The 22,670-nt window shown below is 41.6% G+C and overlaps 1 protein-coding gene across 2 annotated transcripts; it reads right to left on the bottom strand.

Moving 5' to 3' along the window:
* Window positions 1-1,134: 1,134 nt before the first annotated feature.
* LOC115108270 (myocyte-specific enhancer factor 2B-like) lies at window positions 1,135-21,744 on the bottom strand. 2 transcript variants are annotated; one of them, XM_029632406.2, is made up of 9 exons: window positions 21,480-21,744; window positions 9,100-9,191; window positions 8,785-8,988; window positions 8,308-8,472; window positions 7,906-8,095; window positions 7,056-7,201; window positions 5,801-5,915; window positions 5,610-5,718; window positions 1,135-5,210 (listed from the first exon to the last, which is right to left on the bottom strand). In XM_029632406.2, exons 2-9 carry the CDS (start codon window positions 9,151-9,153, stop codon window positions 4,883-4,885), a joined length of 1,311 nt encoding a protein of 436 aa, XP_029488266.1. In that variant the 5' UTR covers window positions 9,154-9,191; window positions 21,480-21,744; the 3' UTR covers window positions 1,135-4,882. The 2 variants fall into 2 exon arrangements, with proteins under 2 accessions (XP_029488266.1, XP_029488267.1); XM_029632407.2 differs by having other exon boundaries at window positions 8,338-8,472.
* Window positions 21,745-22,670: the final 926 nt, after the last annotated feature.

Below are 22,670 nucleotides of genomic sequence, written 5' to 3'. Positions count from 1 at the left end.
TATAAACGGAACATGCAACAATTGCAAAGATTTTGCTGAGTTACAGTTCATAGAAGCAAATCAGTCAATTCAGTCAAATTCATTAGGTCCTATTCTATGGCTTTTATATGACTAGGAATACAGCTATGCATCTGTTGGTTACAGAGATGAATTAAAAAAGGTAGGGTCATGGATCAGAAAACCAGTCAGTGTCTGGTGGGACCACTATTTCCCTCATGCATCTCCTTTGCATATAGTTGATCAGGCTGTTGATTGTGGAATGTTGTCTCACTCCTCTTCAATGTCTGAAGTTGCTGGGTATTGCCGGGAACTGGAACACGCGGTCGTACGCGTTGATCCAGAGGATCCCAAACATCCTCATCATGTCTGGTGAAAATGCATGCATGGAAGAACTGGGACATTTTCAGCTTCCAGTAATTGTGCACAGACCTTTGCGACATTGGGCCGTGTATTATTATGCTGAAACATGAGGTGATGGCGGCGGATGAATGGCATGACAACGGGCCTCAGGATCTCGTCACATTATCTTTGTGCATTCAAATTGCCATCGATAAAATGCAATTGTGTTCGTTGTCCATAAGTTATGCCTGCCCATACCATAACCCCACTGCCACCATGGGGCACTCTGTTCCCAACGTTGACATCAGCAAACCGCTTGCCCCACGACGTCATACACGCTGCCTGCCATCTGCCCGGTGCAGTTGAAACCGTGAAGAGCACACTTCTCCAGCATGCCAATGGCATTCTAAGGTGAGCATTTGCCCTTTGAAGTCAGTTAAGATGTCGAACTGCAGTCAGGTCAAGACCCTAGTGAGGACGACGAGTATAATCTAAAATGACGTTGGAGGCGGCAGAGAAATTAACATACAATTCTCTGCCAACAGCCCTGCTGGACACTCCTGCAGTCAGCATGCCAATTGCACACTCCCTCAAAACTTGATACATCTGTGGCATTGCGTTCCTATAATGGTCTTTTATTGTCCCCCAGCACAAGGTGCACCTGTGTAATGATCAGCTTCGTGATATGCCACACCTGTCGTATGGATGGTTTACCTTGGCAAAGGAGAAATGCTCACGAACAGGGATGTAAACAAATTTGTGCACAACATTTCAGAGAAATAAGCTTTTTGTGTGTATGAGACATTTCTGGGATCTTTTATTTCAGTTCACGAAACATGGGACGAACACTTTACATGTTGTGTTTATATTTTTGTTCAGTGTAATTTGTGTCAATATGGACACATATATACAAATTAATTTCATGTTGTCAACCATAACTTGAAGTGCTCTATGTGTATGTCTTCAATACACTAATGATGCAGTTTTATCTTAATACCATCACAGTTCACTGCTTGAACCTGTCATTTTTGTCAGATGAATTAACAACCACTAGTAATGGTTGATTCTGTCCTGCATTCTGTCTTGCCTCCAGAGTGATAGTGTGAAATATGTTGCCCTCTTGTGGACAAAATAGTTAACTTCAATGTACACACAAACCCACAATGAGAAACAAAATGGATACAAGGTCATTTTACATTATACATTTTTGCAGACTTTTTAAACACAAAATGGATAAATGAAACAATAACACACCAAAAATCCAGTGCATACATACTACACAAACATCATTAAAAAAAGAATAATCAAAAACACAAACTCACACAAGCAATAAAAAGTGTTTTTTCATAGACAAAAGTTAACTTACGCAGCTTAGGCGTGCAAAATTATTCAGCCCCTTTACTTTCAGTGCAGCAAACTCTCTCCAGAAGTTCAGTGAGGATCTCTGAATGATCCAATGTTGACCTACATGACTAATGATGATAAATACAATCCACCTGTGTGTAATCAAGTCTCCGTATAAATGCACCTGCACTGTGATAGTCTCAGAGGTCCGTTAAAAGCGCAGAGAGCATCATGAAGAACAAGGAACACACCAGGCAGGTCCGAGATACTGTTGTGAAGATGTTTAAAGCCGGATTTGGATACAAAAAGATTTCCCAAGCTTTAAACATCCCAAGGAGCACTGTGCAAGCGATAATATTGAAATGGAAGGAGTATCAGACCACTGCAAATCTACCAAGACCTGGCCGTCCCTCTAAACTTTCAGCTCATACAAGGAGAAGACTGATCAGAGATGCAGCCAAGAGGCCCATGATCACTCTGGATGAACTGCAGAGATCTACAGCTGAGGTGGGAGACTCTGTCCATAGGACAACAATCAGTCGTATATTGCACAAATCTGGCCTTTATGGAAGAGTGGCAAGAAGAAAGCCATTTCTTAAAGATATCCATAAAAAGTGTTGTTTAAAGTTTGCCACAAGCCACCTGGGAGACACACCAAACATGTGGAAGATGGTGCTCTGGTCAGATGAAACCAAAATTGAACTTTTTGGCAACAATGCAAAACGTTATGTTTGGCGTAAAAGCAACACAGCTCATCACCCTGAACACACCATCCCCACTGTCAAACATGGTGGTGGCAGCATCATGGTTTGGGCCTGCTTCTCTTCAGCAGGGACAGGGAAGATGGTTAAAATTGATGGGAAGATGGATGGAGCCAAATACAGGACCATTCTGGAAGAAAACCTGATGGAGTCTGCAAAAGACCTGAGACTGGGACGGAGATTTGTCTTCCAACAAGACAATGATCCAAAACATAAAGCAAAATCTACAATGGAATGGTTCAAAAATAAACATATCCAGGTGTTAGAATGGCCAAGTCAAAGTCCAGACCTGAATCCAATCGAGAATCTGTGGAAAGAACTGAAAACTGCTGTTCACAAATGCTCTCCATCCAACCTCACTGAGCTCGAGCTGTTTTGCAAGGAGGAATGGGAAAACATTTCAGTCTCTCGATGTGCAAAACTGATAGAGACATACCCCAAGCGACTTACAGCTGTAATCGCAGCAAAAGGTGGCGCTACAAAGTATTAACTTAAGGGGGCTGAATAATTTTGCACGCCCAATTTTTCAGTTTTTGATTTGTTAAAAAAGTTTGAAATATCCAATAAATGTCCTTCCACTTCATGATTGCGTCCCACTTGTTGTTGATTCTTCACAAAAAAATACAGTTTTATATCTTTATGTTTGAAGCCTGAAATGTGGCAAAAGGTCGCAAAGTTCAAGGGGGCCGAATACTTTCGCAAGGCACTGTACATATTACCTCTATTACCTCGACACCGGGGTAACTATATTACCTCGACACCGGGGTAACTATATTACCTCGACACCGGGGTAACTCTATTACCTCGACACCGGGGTAACTATATTACCTCGACACCGGGGTAACTCTATTACCTCGACACCGGGGTAACTATATTACCTCGACACCGGGGTAACTATATTACCTCGACACCGGGGTAACTCTATTACCTCGACACCGGGGTAACTCTATTACCTCGACACCGGGGTAACTATATTACCTCGACACCGGGGTAACTATATTACCTCGACACCGGGGTAACTATATTACCTCGACACCGGGGTAACTATATTACCTCGACACCGGGGTAACTCTATTACCTCGACACCGGGGTAACTATATTACCTCGACACCGGGGTAACTATATTACCTCGACACCGGGGTAACCGGTACCCCCTGTATGTAGCTCCACTATTGTTATTTACTGCTGCTCTTTAATTGTTTGTTATTCTTGTCTCTTACTTAAAAAAAAATCTCTTACTTAAAACTGCATTGTTGGTTAAGGGCTTGTAAGGTAAGCATTTCACTGTAAGGTCTACTACACCATTTGATTTGATATAAAACTGCAAATTTTTCCAATACAAAATATGTTGAAAAGCAGGGGACCTGGAGGTCGGTTCCCCAGTGACTCCAAATGCGGTAGTCCAGCCCTGAGCTTTTTCATTGATTTAAACAAAAGAAAAGCTCAACTTTATAAAATGGTTATACTGAATATGGACCTTAATTGTTCACAAGGGGGAATAGATGAAGATGTATAATGATTACTACTGATGGATAATTCTTACATGCCTTTAGATATTTTTAGAAATACATTAGATGCTAAACTTTGGTTTATATTTAATATTCATAATTAAGAAAATAAACACATTCCATATCCTTTGGTCTTAAATTGATGTCATAATTTTTCATGATTAAGGCCAGTGCCCAAAAATAAATAATGAAACTATGCAGGATATAGTGTAAAAACAAACAGCTTTGCTCAGTATTATTAAAAGCAACACTAAACCTTTGTAAAGGAACCAATGATCTAAATCCCTGAGAGACTTAAAAATGCACAGATTTTCAATACAAAAATCCATAAGTGCAGATTACATTTTTGTTTTTCTGTGATCAATTCCTATCCAGACCAACTTCCCACTCACTATCACGAGGCCATGCCCATTGAGACCACGACAGATGAATAGAACCTTGCTGCTCCCTAATTGGTCTCCTGTGAGCTGACCACTTCATTGATTTTGGGCTGAAGGATAAACTAAGCATTAAAGTTATATATATGTACATTAAATGGGGACCTGAATGTGAAGCATTAATCTGAAACACTGTGCTCTAAGCTACGTGGCTAAATGACTGATGCTCTCACCCCTGCCCTGCTCTGTGCTGTAGCCCAAGCAGGAGGAGAGAACCACATAGATGTGTGGTTTGACACCCCTTTGAACCAACACGCAGACAAACCAACCAAACCCAACAACAACACACCCACTGTATTTTCTCCACTGTATCAAAATCAGAGAGGCAGTGCCACATGTTCATTGCCTATAATGGAGAGTCCAGCCCAGCTTTAAGGGGGGTCTTTCTTTCCTCTGGGATGATGTGGACGAGTGAACCCCATCTCCCCATTCACCTCTCTCTGTGTGTTGGAAACCATGTGGCAGGATTTTTGTGTGTGGTAGTCGCTGCCAGCTATCTTTGCCACCCGTCGCTGATTTCTAATTGCCTCAGGGGCAGCCCTCCTTTCTCCTCTGCCCCGTGCTGAGCCGGGTAGGGAACACCTCCTTTGGGGAAATCCTCTCTCTCATTGGCTGGGTAGGGCTCCTGGGGGGTGTGGTGAGCGGAATTGGAGGTGCTCATTGGAGAGTGCTGCCTCAAGTGGCGCACGGGCGGTGAGGTCGGGGAGCAGATGTGCTCCGGGGAGCAGCGCTCCGATTTGATGCTGAGGTTGAGGGAGGGGTGAGGAGGAGGGGTGGGGGTTGAGGACTGAGAAGGAAAAGAGCACCCTCCACTGGACATCCTGGTACACAGCAAGCGGACAGAGAAAAGAGAATAGTATATGCATGCATGATATAGTATGAAATGAATCTTCACTTGCTATTTTTCCTACAGAGGCCACTAGAGGACACACAACACTATCAGGTCCATCACTGTGCGAACACTGAGTAATTGAGTAAGGTGTATATGGGGCGGCAGGTAGCCTAGTGGTTAGAGTGTAGAGGTGGCAGGTAGCCTAGTGGTTAGAGCGCTGGGCCAGTAACTGAAAGGTTGCTAGATTGAACCCCCGAGCTGACAAGTTAAAAATCTGTCGTTCTGCCCCTGAACAAGGCAGTTAACCCACTGTTCCTAGGCCATCATTGAAAATAAGAATTTGTTCTTAACTGACTTGCCTCGTTAAATAAAATATCAGTGGTCTTACGCTGGGCTGAGGTGAGGTACATGCTGCTCCTGTGGTTGTGCTGTCTGCCATGGGTTCACAGTCCCACGATGTAGACTCACAGCATGGGAGAAACCTGGGTGACTGTAGTCTGGGAGGGAAGAGGAGAATTATTGTATATCACTAACTAAGAAGCAGGTGAAGATTTAAGAGGAGCAGAGCTGCAGCCTTACCAGATGGTCCAGCAGAGGAGAGGCTGTAGCCCCCCAGACCATGAGTCAGCAGACCTGTCTTCCCCATTGCCAGCATGTGGTTCCCTGGGTGCATGCCCGGGTACAGTAGGCCTCTCTGAACATCACATGGAGAGAGATATTTTTTCTTTGTCTTAGCAGGGAGTCCCATTGAGACTAAGGTCTCTTTTACAAGGGAGCCCTGCAAATACACACTTTACAAATACCACATGATACAAATATACAAGATTACCACAAAAAAAAACACACTCAAGAAAAAACAATCACATTTCTCAGCAAAGAGGTCCCCAATTAACAATTTGAACTGCCAAAGAGACTGAAGGGATCTCCAGAGTTAGCCATCCCTGAGACCGGGTATGGTAACTCATACGTCTTAAAGTTAGTAATGATGTTAGGTACGGGGGATGTTTTTGCAAGAGAGCTTTATAAATAAAAAGAGAGCAATAAATCGACCTCCACAACTTCAAAGACGGCCGGCCTACTTTTTGTTAAAGAATGCGTTGATGTGTACTGAACCGGTCTCCCATAATAAAGCACAATGTGCAATGAAAAACTGCATCTAATGGCTTTAATGTAGTGGCAGCTGCATTCATATAGATGATGTCGCCATAGTCTAAAACCGGTGGGAATGTTGACTGAATAATCTGCTTTCTGCTATTTAACGAGATGCATGACCTATATCTATAGAAGAAGCCCATTTTAATTCTCAACTTCTTAACTAACTCCTCAATATGATTTTTAAAAGATAGCTTTTCATCAATCCAATTGCCCAGATATTTATAAGCGTGGACATGGTCAATGTGGGCACCATCCAAAGTAAATATGCCTAATATATTCATGAATTACTTTTAAAAAGCTATCTACAAAACAATACAGGCCATGTGAGTGTGGTTGGTACTCTGATTGTCCTTTCATAATGGCATCGTCATAACCCTGCTCTCCGATTAGTCCTTCATAAGGATATCGTCATAAACCTGCGCTCTGATTGATCCCTTCATAATGAGATCATCATAACCCTGTCCTCTGATTGGTCCTTCATAATTACATTATCATAATGCCATTGTTATGACCCTGCTCTCTGATTGGTCCCTTCATAATGACATTGTAATAACCCTGCTCTCTGATTGCTCCTTCATAATCACCATGAGTGGTAGTGGAACTATGTAGCCTGCAGTACTGCAGTACCTCATGCTAACCTCGCGTTATGACTGACAAGTAGGATTTAAGAGATCCTTACAGAACTGCTAAAGTTGGCGCGTGTGCCACCCATGCCTGGGTGGCTCTCTGTCCGCCGGTTCTCACTGCCCAGATTCAAAGGGGGAGGAGTCTTCATCTCCAAGGCCCGGCTCAGGTTGCCATGGGAGAACATAGAGTTGCCAATACCTGAACAGAGAGAACACAAATAGGAAGTGAGAACAAGATGTTTCACTCACCGACAGAACACTTAATCACTCTCTCTCAATCTCTCTCACTCGCTCTGCCTGTAAAAGTTCATTTTGGATCTCTAATAGACGTCTGCCACTTCAGATTACTTCAGATTACCAAAACGTACAATATTAATGTCAACCTGATAACAAAAAAATGTATTCACACATTAACTTACCGGTAGTAAGCATAATACATATTTTATTTTTATCATACATTTAGCTCTGATCTGTATTGATAAAAAGGGCATATTACAAGCATCGTACAGTAGTGTATAGTCTTTCAAAATGCTGATTTAATTGACTACAAAGCTTGGTTGCGATCACACACCACTGAGTGGCATCTCTACACATGTCTACTAATAACTATATGGTGTGAAGAGTGAGGGGTTCAGCTGAGCAGAGATGACCAGCAGGTGCAACACACTCACTGCTCAGAAACCACAGATCAGCCTCCAGACGCTGTTTCACTTGTGGGGACTGTTTCAGACAACACACACACACACTCACTTCCTGTGTGCACAGCTGGCTGCACAGAACTGAGATGGACTTACACTCATGGACACTCATTCACGCCAGCCATTCTGTAGACAAATCTTGTCAAGAATGGTACCTCTAACACTCTAGGAATGTTTGCAAAGAGGAACTAGGGGGCCAGGTCACCTGAGTGTGGGGACATGAAGGCAGCATGGCAGTGGGGCCCTGCAGGGCTGGCTGAGCCTGGTCTGGGGCCCAGGGGCTTGAAGGCCGGGGGTCTGTGGGAGCTCGGGCTGGGGTTGGAGGAGTTGGGGTATCCATTCTCACAGCCAGTAGACGCCAGGAACTGGGCCTCTGGTGAGTGCAAGGAGGGGGCCTGAGGAGAAATATGAGAGAGTGTCTGTTTGAGTTAAGATTTGAAAGTTAGGTTCATTGCAGCTGCATTGCAGAGCTAAAGTCCTCACTGAGTCACATGAATGGTTTGACTGTTCAATGGAATCATTTTCTCAAATGTAGCCATTATTCACAGAATAAAAGATAGCAATGAAACAACTTCAGTTAATGTACAGCCTTTGGCTCAGACAGCACCTGTCTGATAAGACCCGTGTGAGTACTAACGTAGTAGCGCTGGCGGGCCAGGGAGAGGTCCATGCCCTCGCTGTGTGGGCCATACTTCTCCGCTGCCACCTGCATGGGTTCCTCCGTGTCCAGCAGCTCTGTCCCGTCCAGGCCCAGGCCCTTCCTCCGCAGAGTCTACAGTAGCAGGACAGAGGAAAGAGCAGCACACAGACATTACCTCAAGGATACGACAGCACTATTTATACTATTGATTCTTGGGGATGTCCTAACAATACCGAAGTGGACTGTACCAACGTTGTTATTTCAATGCTTTGTGGGGGAGCCCAAGTAAGCATTTCATAAACGTATGCATTCCAACATCAAAGCACTCTCAACAGTGTGTCTTTATTGGGAATGAATGTAATTGTAACCTTGCATATAGTTATGCAACAGATTACGACACGTACAGGAGAACATGTTGAGTAATGCGTGGAGCTGTATTTATACCTCCAGTATGTCTGTGTTGGTCCTGCTCTCGTGAGGCTCGCTGTACTCTGTGTACTTGAGCAGGACCTTGTCCATGTCAGTGCTGGCGTACTGGAACAGACGGTTGGTGCTGTTGAAGATGATGAGGGCGATCTCACAGTCACACAGTACACTCAGCTCATACGCTTTCTTCATCAGGCCAAACTTACGCTTGGTGAATGTCACCTGGGAACAGAAATATATTGGTACATGTATTATTTGGTCTGTGACTGTTTAACTATACCATGTCAAATGTAGTAATCAATCAAAAGTGATAGAATAATTAAGGAGTTGTACCTGTCGATTCCGCTGGTCTAGGATACGAGAGATTTGTATTTTCTTCCTTCCCATTGTGTTTACGGTCTGCGTGTCTGACAGATGGCTTAACACTGTGAAAATAGATATATATGTATATTTAAAAAAAATCTAAACTCAGTCATTTGAACTCATCCCCTTTTCAGCACAGCATTCAAATGTCATCCTAGTAATGAAAACGTTTAATTACGTTAACTTTATTTCATCAGGATAGCCCATTGAGATACATAGTATTTTGTAGATCTCAAGGCAACATCAACAGCCAAACCTACACACAATCAACACAATCAAACCTAGCTAACTTTCAAAAAGCAAACCATATGGTTGAGACCTCTGGCCACTTCATAAAGGGTTACGGGTACGGCCCATACACAGTGGTGCCACTCAACCTTATCAAAATAAGAGCACCAACCACCGTACAGTATGGGTCTTAACCTTCAGACAATTCTGATGGGAAAATGTCATGTGTTTTGTTTAAGCGACCTAAGTCCCACCCTTCCCCCTTGTCGTGGCAGCCTGTTTATTTATACTCTGATGAGGCGATGGGGGATAAAGTTAGAGCAGTCTGACACCCCTCAGTCTGGGTTAACCTGGGACCAGAGCTAGCAGGGTTACAAATATAAACCAGTCAGCCTGTAAGGTACAACAGGCCCTGGTGAAACCAGCGGAAGTTAAACAGTGTGTTTTCCAGAAGGGAGAGTTCTACACCACCCCCTCTTCTCCCATGTTCAGGTTCAGAAAAAAAGATGGTAGCGACATACGGGCCTGGTCATGTGGATGTAATAACTAAGGGCAGCCCACTGAGTGGTAGGGCTGGAAATAACAGTTGGGATTGAGAAGATTATAGTGAAAATAAGTGAATGTTTGTACATATCACGATCGTCGTAAGAAGCGGACCAAAATGCAGCGTGGTATGTGTTCATGATGATGTTTTAATTAAAGAAAGCACTGAACACTGAATACAAAACAATAAACGAATGTGAAGCTATAATAAGAACTGTGCTGACACTAGCAACTGACATAGACATAGACAATCACCCACAGAATATGGCTGCCTAAATATGGTTCCCAATTAGAGACAACGATAGACAGCTGCCTCTAATTGAGAACCAATCTAGGCAACCATAGACATACAATTTACCTAGAAAGTGTACAGCCCCATAAACATACAAAACCCATAGACAAGACCAAAACACATACATCACCCATGTAACACCCTGACCTAACCAAAATAACAAGGAAAACAAAGAATACTAAGGTCAGGGTGTGACAGTACAGGGCATTCAGAAAGTATTCACACCTCTTGACTTTTTCCACATTTTGTTGTGTTACAAATTGATTTAATTGTAATTTTTGTCAACGATCTACACAAAATACATTACAAAACGTAATGTCGAACTGTAAGATAAATTCTAGCATTTGTAAAAAAAAATATATATATATTTACATACAGTTGAAGTCGGAAGTTTACATACACTCAATTTGTATTTGGTAGCATTGCCTTTAAATTGTTTAACTTGGGTCAAACGTTTTGGGTAGCCTTCCACAAGCTTCCCACAATAAGTTGGGTGAATTATGGTCCATTCCTCCTGACAGAGCTGGTGTAACTGAGTCAGGTTTGTAGGCCTCCTTGCTCGCACATGTTTTTTCAGTTCTGCCCACAAATTTTCTATGGGGTTGAGGTCAGAGCTTTGTGATGGCCACTCCAATACCTTGACTTCGTTGTTCTTAAGCCCCTTTACCACAACTTTGGAAGTATGCTTGGGGTCATTGTCCGTTTGGAAGACCCATTTGCAACCAAGCTTTAACTTCCTGACTGATGTCTTGAGATGTTGCTTCAATATATCCACTTCATTTTCCGTCATTATGATGCCATCTATTTTGTGAAGTGCACCAGTCCCTCCTGCAGCAAAGCACCACCGTGCTTCACGGTTGGGATGGTGTTCTTCGGCTTGCAAGCATCCCCCTTTTTCCTCCAAACATAACGATGGTCATTATGGCCAAACAGTTCTATTTTTGTTTCATCAGACCAGAGGACATTTCTCCAAAATGTACAATCTTTGTCCCCATGTGCAGTTGCAAACCGTAGTCTGACTTTTTTATACGGTTTTGGAGCAGTGACTTCTTCCTTGCTTAGCGGCCTTTCAGGTTATGTTGATATAGGACTCGTTTTATTGTGGATATAAATACTTTTGTACCTGTTTCCTCCAGCATCTTCACAAGGTCCTTTGCTATTGTTCTGGGATTGATTTGCACTTTTCGCACCAAAGTACGTTCATCTCTAGGAGACAGAACGCTTCTCCTTCCTGAGCGGTATGACGGCTGCATGGTCCCATGGTGTTTATACTTGCGTACTATTGTTTGTACAGATGATTGTGGTACCTTCAGGCATTTGGAAATTGCTCCCAAGGATGAACCAGACTTGTGTGGAAGTCTACAATTTTTTTTCTGAGGTCTTGGCTGATTTCTTTTGATTTTCCCATGATGTTAAGCAAAGAGGCACTGAGTTTGAAGGTAGGCCTTGAAATACATGCACAGGTACACCTCCAATTGACTCAAAGTATGTCAATTAGCCTAATCAGAAGCTTCTAAAGCCATGATGTCCTTTTCTGGAATATTCCAAGCTGTTTAAAGGCACAATCAACTTAGTGTATGTAAACTTCTGATCCACTGGAATTGTGATACAGTGAATTATAAGTGAAATAATCTGTCTGTAAACAATTGTTGGAAAAATGACTTAGTAGATGTCCTAACCAACTTGCCAAAACTATAGTTTGTTGACAAGAAATGTGTGGAGTGGTTGAAAAACGAATTTTAATGACTCCAACCTAAGTGTATGTAAACTTCCGACTTCAACTGTATATATATATCTTAGAATCACATTTGGCAGCGATTACAGCTGTGAATCTTTCTGGGTAAGTCTCTAAGACCATTACACACCTGGATTGCACAATATCTGCTATTATTTTTGTAATTCTTCAAGCTATGTCAAGTTGGTCGTTGATCATTGCTAGACAGACATTTTCAAGTCTTGCCATAGATTTTTAAATCAGATTTAAGTCAAAACTCTAACTAGGCCACTCAGGAACATTCAGTGTTGTCTTGGTGAGCAACTCCAGTGTTAATTCGACATTTTGTTTTCGGTTATTGTTCTGCTGAAAGGGGAATTTGTCTCCCAGTGTCTGTTTGAAAGCAGACTGAATCAGGTTTTCCTATTGGATTTTGCCTGTGCTGAGCTCTATTCTGTTTCTTTTTATCCTGAAAAACTCCCTAGTCCTTGTCCGATAACAAGCACCCATAGCATGATGCAGCCACCACCATGCTTGAAAATATGAAGAGTGGTACTCAAAGATGTGTTTTGTTGGATTTGCCCCAAGCATAACACTTTGTATTCAGGACATAAAGATATTTTCTTTGCCACATGTTTTGTAGTTTTACTTTCGTGCCTTATTGCAAACAGGATGCATGCTTTGGAATATTTTGTATTCTGTACAAGCTTCCTTCTTTTCATTTAGGTTAAATCAAATCAATTGAGGTAGTATGTACATGTAGGTAGAGTTAATTAAAGTGACAATGCATAGATGACAAGAGAGTGGCAGTGGTGTGGAGAGGGGAGGTCAGGGGCAATGTGAATAGTTTGGGTAGCCATTTGACTAGATGTTCAGGAGACTTATGGCTTGGGGGTAGAAGCTGTTTAGAAGCCTCTTGGACCTAGACTTGGCACTCCGGTACAGCTTGCCGTGTGGTAGTAGAGAGAACAGTCTATGACTAGGTGGCTGGAGTCCTTGACAATTTTCAGGGCCTTCCTCTGACACCGCCTGGTATAGAGGTCCTGGATGGCAGGAAGCTTGGCCCCCAGTGATGTACTAGGCCATACGCACTACCCTCTGTAGTGCCTTGCTGTCGGAGGCCGAGGAGTTGCCATATCAGGCAGTGATGCACTTGATAGTGCAGCTGTAGAACCTTTTGAGGATCTGAGGACCCATGCCAAATCTTTTCAGTCTCCTGAGGGGGAAAAGGTTTGTTGTGCCTGCTTCACGACTGTCATGGTTTGCTTGGACCATGTTAGTTTGTTGGTGATGTGAACACCAAGGAACTTGAAGCTCTCAACCTGCTCCACTGCAGCCCCGTCGATGAGAATGGGGGCGTGCTTGGTCCTCTATTTCCTGTAGTCCACAATCATCTCCTTTGTCTTGATCACGTTGAGGGAGAGGTTGTTGTCCTGGCACCACACGGCCAGGTCTCTGACCTCCTCCCTATAGGCTGCCTCGTTGTTGTCGGTGATCAGGCCTACCTACCACTGTTGTATCATCGGCAAATTTAATGAGGTCGTTGGAGTCGTGCCTGGCCATGCAGTCATGAGTGAACAGGGAGAACAGGAGGGGGCTGAGCACACACCCTTGAGGTGCCCCTGTGTTGAGGATCAACGTGGCGGATGTGTTGTTACCTACCCTGACCAACTGGGGGGCGGCCCGCCAGGAAGTCCAGGATCCAGTTGCAGAGGGAGGTGTTTAGTCCCAGGGTCCTTAGCTTTATGATGGGCACTATGGTGTTGTAACTACAATTGTGAAGTAACTACAATGTTATTGATCCATCCTCAGTTTTCTCCTATCACAGCCATTAAACTCTGTAACTATTTCAAAATCACCATTGGCCTGTATATAATTGCGTTGTAAACACAGCAATATATAAGATCAGGAACGTCACATTTATAAATGACATTGAGCATAACAATGGTATCCACAATATATCATAAAAAAACTTTGAACATCAGATAAGTACACTGTCGAGATTAGAAAGTTACGTCTAGTACAACTCTCTGCGTCCCTGTCCTCAGCTGGCAGTAACTGACTGTACTGTACTGTCTCTACGGATGCAAAGCCCAGAGGAGTTTCCCTTCTCATGTTGGACACGTATGGCATCTATATTTAGAAGCCACATCCAAATGGTGAGTGAGCGGATATGGTGCCGGTGTTCCCACGACCCCCAGAGTGCCCGCTGCCCCCTTGCCCACGCTTGGCACACAGGCATTCAGGGCATTTCTGAGGAATCCACCTCTGTGCCCCCCGTCATTACCTTATAAAGTATCCACTGGAGTCAGCCTCTAAGACAAGACACTTACACCTCAAACTGTAAAATAGAACAGAATCAATCAATGTGTGGAAAAATATCCATCGTTGGTACTCCATTTTCGATTACTGAAACTTCTCTGAATAATACCACTTTATTAAGACTGACAGAATTAGAAAGTAGACAAGTCTCCTAAATCTTTAGTACAGCAAACTAGTAACAGATACTGGGGCAAAATAGTTGTAACTGCTCAGCTATTGGATTGCACAAACAAGAGGTCCACCAAGAACACACCAAATGACTGCACCAATTAGGATTGCACCATCTTGCATTGTACTGAATAAAAAAAGACAATAGTTTTCTGCAACTGAGAGGAGAACTCTACATGACTAGCATGTACAGTTCTGCAGAAGAGATCATCTCGCCTCTGATGTAAATGAAGACAGTAGAGGGAAGTGGAAGATCTGAGCTACAGAGAGGCCAGAGAGATCTTTATCACATTGGGGTTTACAGAAAGTTCCTTTCTCTCAGAATTACACACCACACATCCGGGCAAATATAGCATTTATCTTCCCTTCTGAATACCATGGTCTCTTGAGTGGCAAAAAGTAATTGGATTCCATCCTATAGTGTGTGAACAATATCATTGGAAATTAAAACCGTAACATTTGCTCTACCCCCCAAGGCAGCCAAATGTACATTCTCAACAACACTCCAATGGTTTTTAAAGAGAGTGAAACTCAGGTACATTTCTCTCTAACTTGACTTTTATGCTGGGGGTTTGAGAAACCCTCAAAACAACGGTGAGGGCCAAGTCCTCACTGTTGTTTTGAGGGTTTCTCAAACCCCCAGCGTCGAAGCCAGTAAACCTGTACACGCATCATGTCAGCTAATTCTGGATAACGTAGTCCGTATGACAACCGCCACTTGAGGTCTCAAATAGGCTCATAAAAGTCAAGTTAGAGAGAAATGTACCTGAGTTTCACTCTCTTTAAAAACCATTGGAGTGTTGTTGAGAATGTACATTTGGCTGCCTTGGGGGGTAGAGCAAATGTTACGGTTTTAATTTCCAATGATCTTGTTCACACACTATAGGATGGAATCCAATTACTTTTTGCCACTCAAGAGACCATGGTATTCAAGACCAGGAAAATGCCTGTGGTAATCTATAGATGATATACTGTATACAGTAAGTGGAATAGAAAATAACATTTTGTGTCCTGTAATACTGCAATAATTGCACTCACACACAGTTGCCCCAGGGTCTCGAGCTCCTAGGGACAGAGTGCAGCTTCCTCTGACACCTTCCCAGAGGCCAGACAGTGGAAACGAGACCATACACACTAACAGAGCAGGCCTCTAGCACAGTCAGGCCCTCTCTCCCAAAGACACCCTGGCTGTCCCCAGAGAAATTGCTGAGTGTCTCACTGGGACACCACAGGGTGAAGAACACCGACAACAAACAGTTTTGTCATTACCAGTCAACACTGTAGCACTACTTCAATATGAGTGAGTGGAGGACTTGATACAGGGGTGTGGTACTTCTCACTAACACACTGGCTTTAATTATAGCAATACCGGTGAACGTTAAATGGGAACTTACTCATGAACACGGATCATTGCTGTATATGTTCATGACAATAACAACTGTGTCATTCCACATTCCATTAAATACATGAAATGGAAACTTGCTAATGTTCACCCCTTGCAGAAGGAGAAAGCATACATTTCCCCTTTAAGGCCAATAACAGTGAACAGAGAACCATACTCTTAGATGAACGCTACCATACAATATTAGCTGGGAAAATGCATAAAAGCAGAGTGTTTTCAGTATTAGTTGTTGATGCTCCAGTCATTTCAGTTCAATGGCAAGATGAGAAACCAGGCCCAAAATAGAAAGCAGGAATCATATTTGCATAACCCAATACATAAAGCCCCCGCAAACCTTGACATAAAATGCAAATTATTATAAAAAAGTTAACACTTCATTCATCGCTGAATTTATCACAGATTAAGGTTTGTGTGAAATCTTCTAAAAGCAATGCAGTGGGCCAATGCAGTATCAATTTGCAAGACTAATTTATGGTTAAGAAATCTATATTTCACCCCATGTTTATTTAAAACTCAAATGTGACACAGCATGGTCAGACAGTTTATGCGCTTTGTTATTTGCAACGACTCCCTGGCTGGACATTTGCAAAGCAGAGGTGAGGAAATATCTGGCTAATTTTAACAGGAGATAATTAAATTGCCTGTATATTTTGGATTGAGTCAGAATAGACACACACTATGGACAGGACACCTGATCTTTCTGGAAGAGCTTTGGGATTTTTGTGAACCACAGAGACATGTCAAGACCATAGTGTCGTGTCTCAGCTTAGAGACAGAGACAGAGAGAGACAGAGACAGAGAGAGACAGAGAGAGAGAGAGACACAGAGAGAGAGAGAGACAGAGACAGAGACAGAGAGAGACAGAGATGTAGTCATGACTGCACCAGGGGCAACAGGTTCAATACTGAGTGCCCAAGTTTAGTGGTTTTATTAAAAAACCAAAAGGTCAAAGATGCTCTCTTTCAGAAACAAACATATTGCTGTCCATGGAAAAGCAACTAGAGAACAAGAATAACAAACACAGATGTTGTCAAGTCATGCAAAATATTCAACCTTTCAGTTCACGATTAACAAATATTTGTTGTAAGCATTGGAAATACTGTATTTCAGTGTTTTACTGGAAACTGTGGTAAATATACTACTTTGAAAATATATTTTTTTATGTATCCTAACCATATAATTTGTGCCTTTCTGTTGATGCTTGCACATTTTCTGGTGGCTATGCTTTGCTCCAAGTTAAGATTTTTGCAGAGCTGAATGAAAGGATAATAATGTAAGCAAGAAATAAAATGCATTTAAAACAGCCGCTGGACCAGATTCCACTTTACATATTTGCTCCACGGCAAATCTTTCCTTCATGATAGAAAATCCTGCGTCCCTATTGTGATAGTATAATGTACACCCTCTAAGCCACTGGCATCATCTAAAATTAATTTAGTCCATACAAATAGTGTTTCAATGTTCTCTAGCGTTTACAAAATTCTCCATAAAAATATGCATCATTTAAAAAGGAATTGTACATGCAATGGGAATGAACTACTGTACCTGTATATAGGCCTGAAGGACACACACAATACACCCCCCAAATGTACATTATTTATGCACCGTATAAAGGCTATACAGTGCCTATCATAAGTATTCACCCCCTTGGATTTCTTCAAATGTTGGTGCGTAAGAAATTGGGTTTTAAATTAATTTCATTGTGATTTTTACTTGTCATTTATCTACACAAAATATTCCATAATGTCAAAGAGAAGATATATATATTTAAAAATAATACATTTAAAAAAACTAGAATCTCTTGGTTATATAACTATTCACCCTCTTTGTTATGGCAAGCCTAAATAAGTTCCTGGGTAAAGATTTGCTAAACAAATCACATAATAAGTGTGTCTCTGTGTTCAATAATAGAGGTTAACAAGATTGTTTTATGACTACCCTATCTCTGAGCCCCACACACACAATTATATGTAAGGTCCCTCAGTCCAGTAGTACATTTCTTGCACAGATTCAATCACAAAACCAGGGAGCTTGTCAATGTCTTGAAAAGAAGGGCACCAATTGGTAGACACAACACATTTGGAATGTATTCAGACCCCTTCCTTTTTTCCACATTTTCTTACGTTATAGCCTTATTCTAAGAACGATTCATTTAATATTTTTCCTCATCAATCTACACAATACACCATAATGACGAATCAAAATCTGTACATTTTTTATTGCTAATATATATATACAGTGCCTTGCGAAAGTATTCGGCCCCCTTGAACTTTACGACCTTTTGCCACATTTCAGGCTTCAAACATAAAGATATAAAACTGTATTTTTTTGTGAAGAATCAACAACAAGTGGGACACAATCATGAAGTGGAACGACATTTATTGGATATTTCAAATATTATTATATTTTGGGAGAGAAGGGCCTTGGTCAGGGAGGTGACCAATAACCTGATGGTCATTCTGAGGGAGCTCCAGAGATCCTCTGTGGAGATGGGAGAACCTTCCAGAAGGACATCCATTTCTGCAGCACTCCACCAATCAGGTCTTTATGATAGAGTGGCCAGACAGAAGCCACTCGTCAGTAAAAGGCACATGACAGCCCGCTTGGAGTTTGCCCAAAGTCACCTAGAGAACTCTCAGACCATGAGAAACAAGATTCTCTGGTCTGACGAAACCAAGATTGAACTATTTGGCCTGAATGTCAAGCGTCACATCTGGATGAAACCTGGCACCATCCTTAAGGTGAAGCACGGTGGTGGCAGAATCATGCTGTGGGGATGTTTTTCAGCGGCAGGGACTGGGAGACTAGTCAGGATTGAGGGAAAGATGAACTGAGCAAAGTACAGAGAGATCCTTGATGAAAACCTGCTCCAGAGTACTCAGGACCTCAGACTGAGGTGAAGGTTCACCTTCCAACAGGACAACGACCCTAAGCACACAGCCAAGATGTCACGACTTCCGCCGAGGTTGGTTCCCCTGCCTGTTCAGGCGGTGCTCGGCGGTCGTCGTCACCGGCCTACTAGCCGCCACCGATCCCTTTTCCATTTTCTGTTTGTTTTGTCTTATTAGTTGCACCTGTATCTAATTGTGTTTGCCTGATGGGCTTCCTTCTTTAAGGCTAGTAAACCCACTTTGTTTTGTGCAGGATTGTTCTTGTGTTACGTGTTGTGTTCTTGGGTGTGTTCGTGCTCCGGACCTGGTACCCTGTGTTTTGGGTTGGTCCATATTTTTCGCGCCCTGTGTTTTGGGCATTGCTTTTGGTGCCATATTAAAGTGCACTTCTCCCTTTGGAACTCTCTGCGCCTGATTCTTACCTCACACACCTAGTCCCGTGTGACACAAGACAATGCAGGAGTGGCTTCGGGACAAGTCTCTGAATGTCCTTGAGTGGCCCAGCCAGAACCTGGACTTGAACCCGATCGAACATCTCTGGAGAGACCTGAAAATAGCTGTGCAGCAATGCTCCTTATCCAACCTGACATAGTTTGAGAGGATCTGCAGAGCAGAATGGGAGAAACTCCCCAAATACAGGTGTCCCATGCTTGTAGCGTCATACCCAAGAAGACTCAAGGCTGTAATCGCTGCCAAAGGTGCTTCACAAAGTACTGAGTAAAAGGTCTGAATACTTATGTAAATATTATATTTCAGTTTTTAATTTGTAATATATTTGCAAAAATGTCAAAACCAGTTTTTGCTTTGTCATTATGGAGTATTGTTTGTAGATTGACCAGGATTTTTGAATTTTTATTTTAGAACAAGGCTGTAACGTAATAAAATGTAGGAAAAGTCAAGAGGTCTGAATACTATCAGAATGCACTGTAGGTCTTTTTTTTTTTTAAAGCAGACACTGAATATCCCTTTGAGCATGGTGAAGAAATTAACTAGGCTTTGGATGGTGAATCAATAGACCCAGACACCACAAAGATATAAATGTCCTTCCTAACTGAGTTGCCAGAGAAGAATGGTGATTTTAAAACAGTTATGAGGTTTTATTGCTGTGATAGGAGAGAACTGAGGATGGTTCTACAATACTAACATAAATGACAGAGTGAAAAGAAGGGAGCCTGTACAGAATAAAAAATATTCCAAAACATGCATCCTGTTTGCAACAAGGCAGTAAAGTAATACTCCAAAAAGGTGGCAAATAAATCTACTTTTTGTCCTGAATAAAAATGGTTATGTTTGGGGCAAATCCAACACAACACAACACTGAGTACCACTCTTTATATTTTTCAGCATGGTGGTGGCTGCATCAATATGGGTATGCTTGTCATCGGCAAGGAATGGTGAGCTTTTCAGGATAAAAACAAACGTAATGGAGCTAAGCACAGGCAAAATCCTAGAGGAAAACCTGATTCAGTCTGTTTTCCACCAGACTCCGGGAGGGAGACCAATCTTTCAACAAGACAATAACCTAAAACACAAGGCCAAAGGTACACTGGAGTTGCTTACCAAGAAGGCAGTGAATGTTCCTGAGTGGCCTACTTACAGTCTGCTTGAAAATATATGGCAAGACTTGAAAATGTCTGTCTAGCAATGATCAACAACCAACTTGACAGAGCTTGAAGAATTTTGAAAATAATAATGGGCAAATATTGCACAGTCTAGATGTGCAAACTCTTAGAGACTTGCTCAAAAAGACTCACAGCTGTAATCACTGCCAAATGGTGATTCTAACATGACTCCGGGGGGTGAATACTTGTCTAATCAAGATATATTAGTGTTTTCTTTTTTATAACATTTACATGTTTTATTTTATTTCATTAATTCCACGTTGGCATTACATAATAGTATGTGTACACTGTTGACAGAAATGACAATGAAACACATTTTAATCCCACATTGTAACACAATGAACTGTGAAGAACTCCAAGGGGGGTGAATACTTATGATAGGCACAGTATGTGTCAGTCATTACTATGATGTGTAGATGCAAAAATGACTTGAAAGTGTTGTGTCTTGATAGGTACACGTGTGGCATTATTGTTCCACTACTGTAAATGTGTAAGAATCTCGCCATCCATTTCCTTTCATCTTCAATTGTGACACAAATATGATCTGACTTAGGGATGACTCATAGTGGGATAGAGCCAAAGAATGCAAATGTATTATTTGTCATGCAAGGGTTAGGCTTACTTTCCCCACTACTTTCTCTATTGGATGAAATCTCACGTTTCATCTGCCTGAACAATACAACTAACTTCTTGCTAACATTAGAAACATATTTGATTGATCCTATCTCTTTTGACCAAGAGGAACCCATCAATAAAAACAGGCCTCCCGATGATTGGCCCTTTGAATGTAGCCTATCAAGTGGAATACTGTGTCAAATATAGCATAACCAGGCACATGGCAGTCTTTAGTAAATTATACAACTGGGCAACAGCACTATAAATACAGCTGTGAGGCCTGCATGTGTCGTTGTTAATAATACATAAGACTCCCAAATAATTACTGCATTTCTGATGCAAAAATACTCGGTTAATAATCGTATTTATGTCCCAGAGTTACGCATTCCTAAGTATCTACTATAAATGAGTTAAACAGTAATAGCATGTTACTAGCCTATGCCATCATTTACAGTTTTCTCAGAATAGCACAGATCATTTTAAGGAAACTCTGAGTGGAGGCTAAATGTATATTGTTTTGAAAAGAAGAAAACAATGACCGCTCCCAGCTCACCTGTTCTTTGATATATCTCCGGTATCACGTTCTGCCCTGTTCTTAACTGTAGGTTACTCTGTGTTTGAGCCGGTATTGACGGATAAATATGACAGCAGTGTCTATTCTACAATTTTTTTGAATGTCTTAAAAAAATTCAAGAACTATTCGTTGTCGTTGAAGTGAATACGCGGTGCCGTGGCTAGAAATGTCCACCTGATTCTAGATGATAATGATTCAGGAGCGCTCCTTTCAACCGCGCGTACATTTCCAGCAGCAACAGCTGGCTGCAGCCCATTTGTAAATGACCATATACCGCCCTTTCGGCTGTGCCCGTTGGCTCCGCCTCCCTGATGGCAATCATTTCAGTTGACGAGAGACTAGAAGGGCCGTTCAATGAAGGCTGTCACAATTGACTACCCAAATACCAGTGGTGGGAAAAGTACCCAAATGTCATACTTGAGTAAAAGATACCTTCGTAGAAAATGACTCAAGTAAGTTACCCAGTAAAATACTACTTGAGTATAAGTCTAAAAGTATTTGGTTTTAAATATATTTGAATATCAAAAGGAAATCTAATTGCTAAAATATACTTAAGTATCAAAGTAAAACTAAAAGTATAAGTAATTTCAAATTTCTTATATTAAGCAAACCAGATGGCACAATGTTCTTGTTTTTTGAATTTACGGATAGCTAGGGGCAAAATTCCGACATAATTTACAAATTTAGCGAGTCCGCCAGATGAGAGGCAGTAGGGATGACCTGGGATGTTCTCTTGATAAATTGCGAGAAATTTGGACAATTTTCCTGTCTTGCTAAGCATTCAAAATGAAACGAGTATTTTTGGATGTCAGGGAAAATGTATGGAGGAAAACGTACATTATTTTCTTTAGGAATGTAAGTGAAGTAAAAGTAAACGTAGTCAAAAATATAAATAGTACAAGATACCCACAAAAACTACTTAACTCCTTTAAAGTATTTTTTACTTAAGTACTTTACACCACTGCCATTGCATTTCAATGTGCTTCTTAGTTTTTATGTTTTGTTAAATGTGATAGTTTCATTATACACATTACTGTACATGACATGACAATACATTGATATTATGACATTATTAATACATTATTATTATTATTAATAATACATTATGACAAAGTATTAGCAGATTAAAATAGCCAATTATGAAATAATATTTCTATAACCTTATTTTAG

This window comes from Oncorhynchus nerka, linkage group LG24 (genome assembly GCF_034236695.1).
Source record: "Oncorhynchus nerka isolate Pitt River linkage group LG24, Oner_Uvic_2.0, whole genome shotgun sequence".
Classification (NCBI taxonomy): domain Eukaryota; kingdom Metazoa; phylum Chordata; class Actinopteri; order Salmoniformes; family Salmonidae; genus Oncorhynchus; species Oncorhynchus nerka.
This window is presented reverse-complemented; position numbering and strand designations above follow the sequence as displayed.

Bases quoted from the DNA above. Each gene is read 5' to 3' on its own strand.
- LOC115108270 (XM_029632406.2), bottom strand. From the start codon at position 9,153: ATGGGAAGGAAGAAAATACAAATCTCTCGTATCCTAGACCAGCGGAAT. The intron at 8,473-8,784 runs GTATAAATACAG...CTGCTACTGTAG, and splicing joins CCAACACAGACATACTGGAG to ACTCTGCGGAGGAAGGGCCT. The intron at 5,211-5,609 runs GTAAGACCACTG...GCTGTGTACCAG, and splicing joins GTACCTCACCTCAGCCCAGC to GATGTCCAGTGGAGGGTGCT.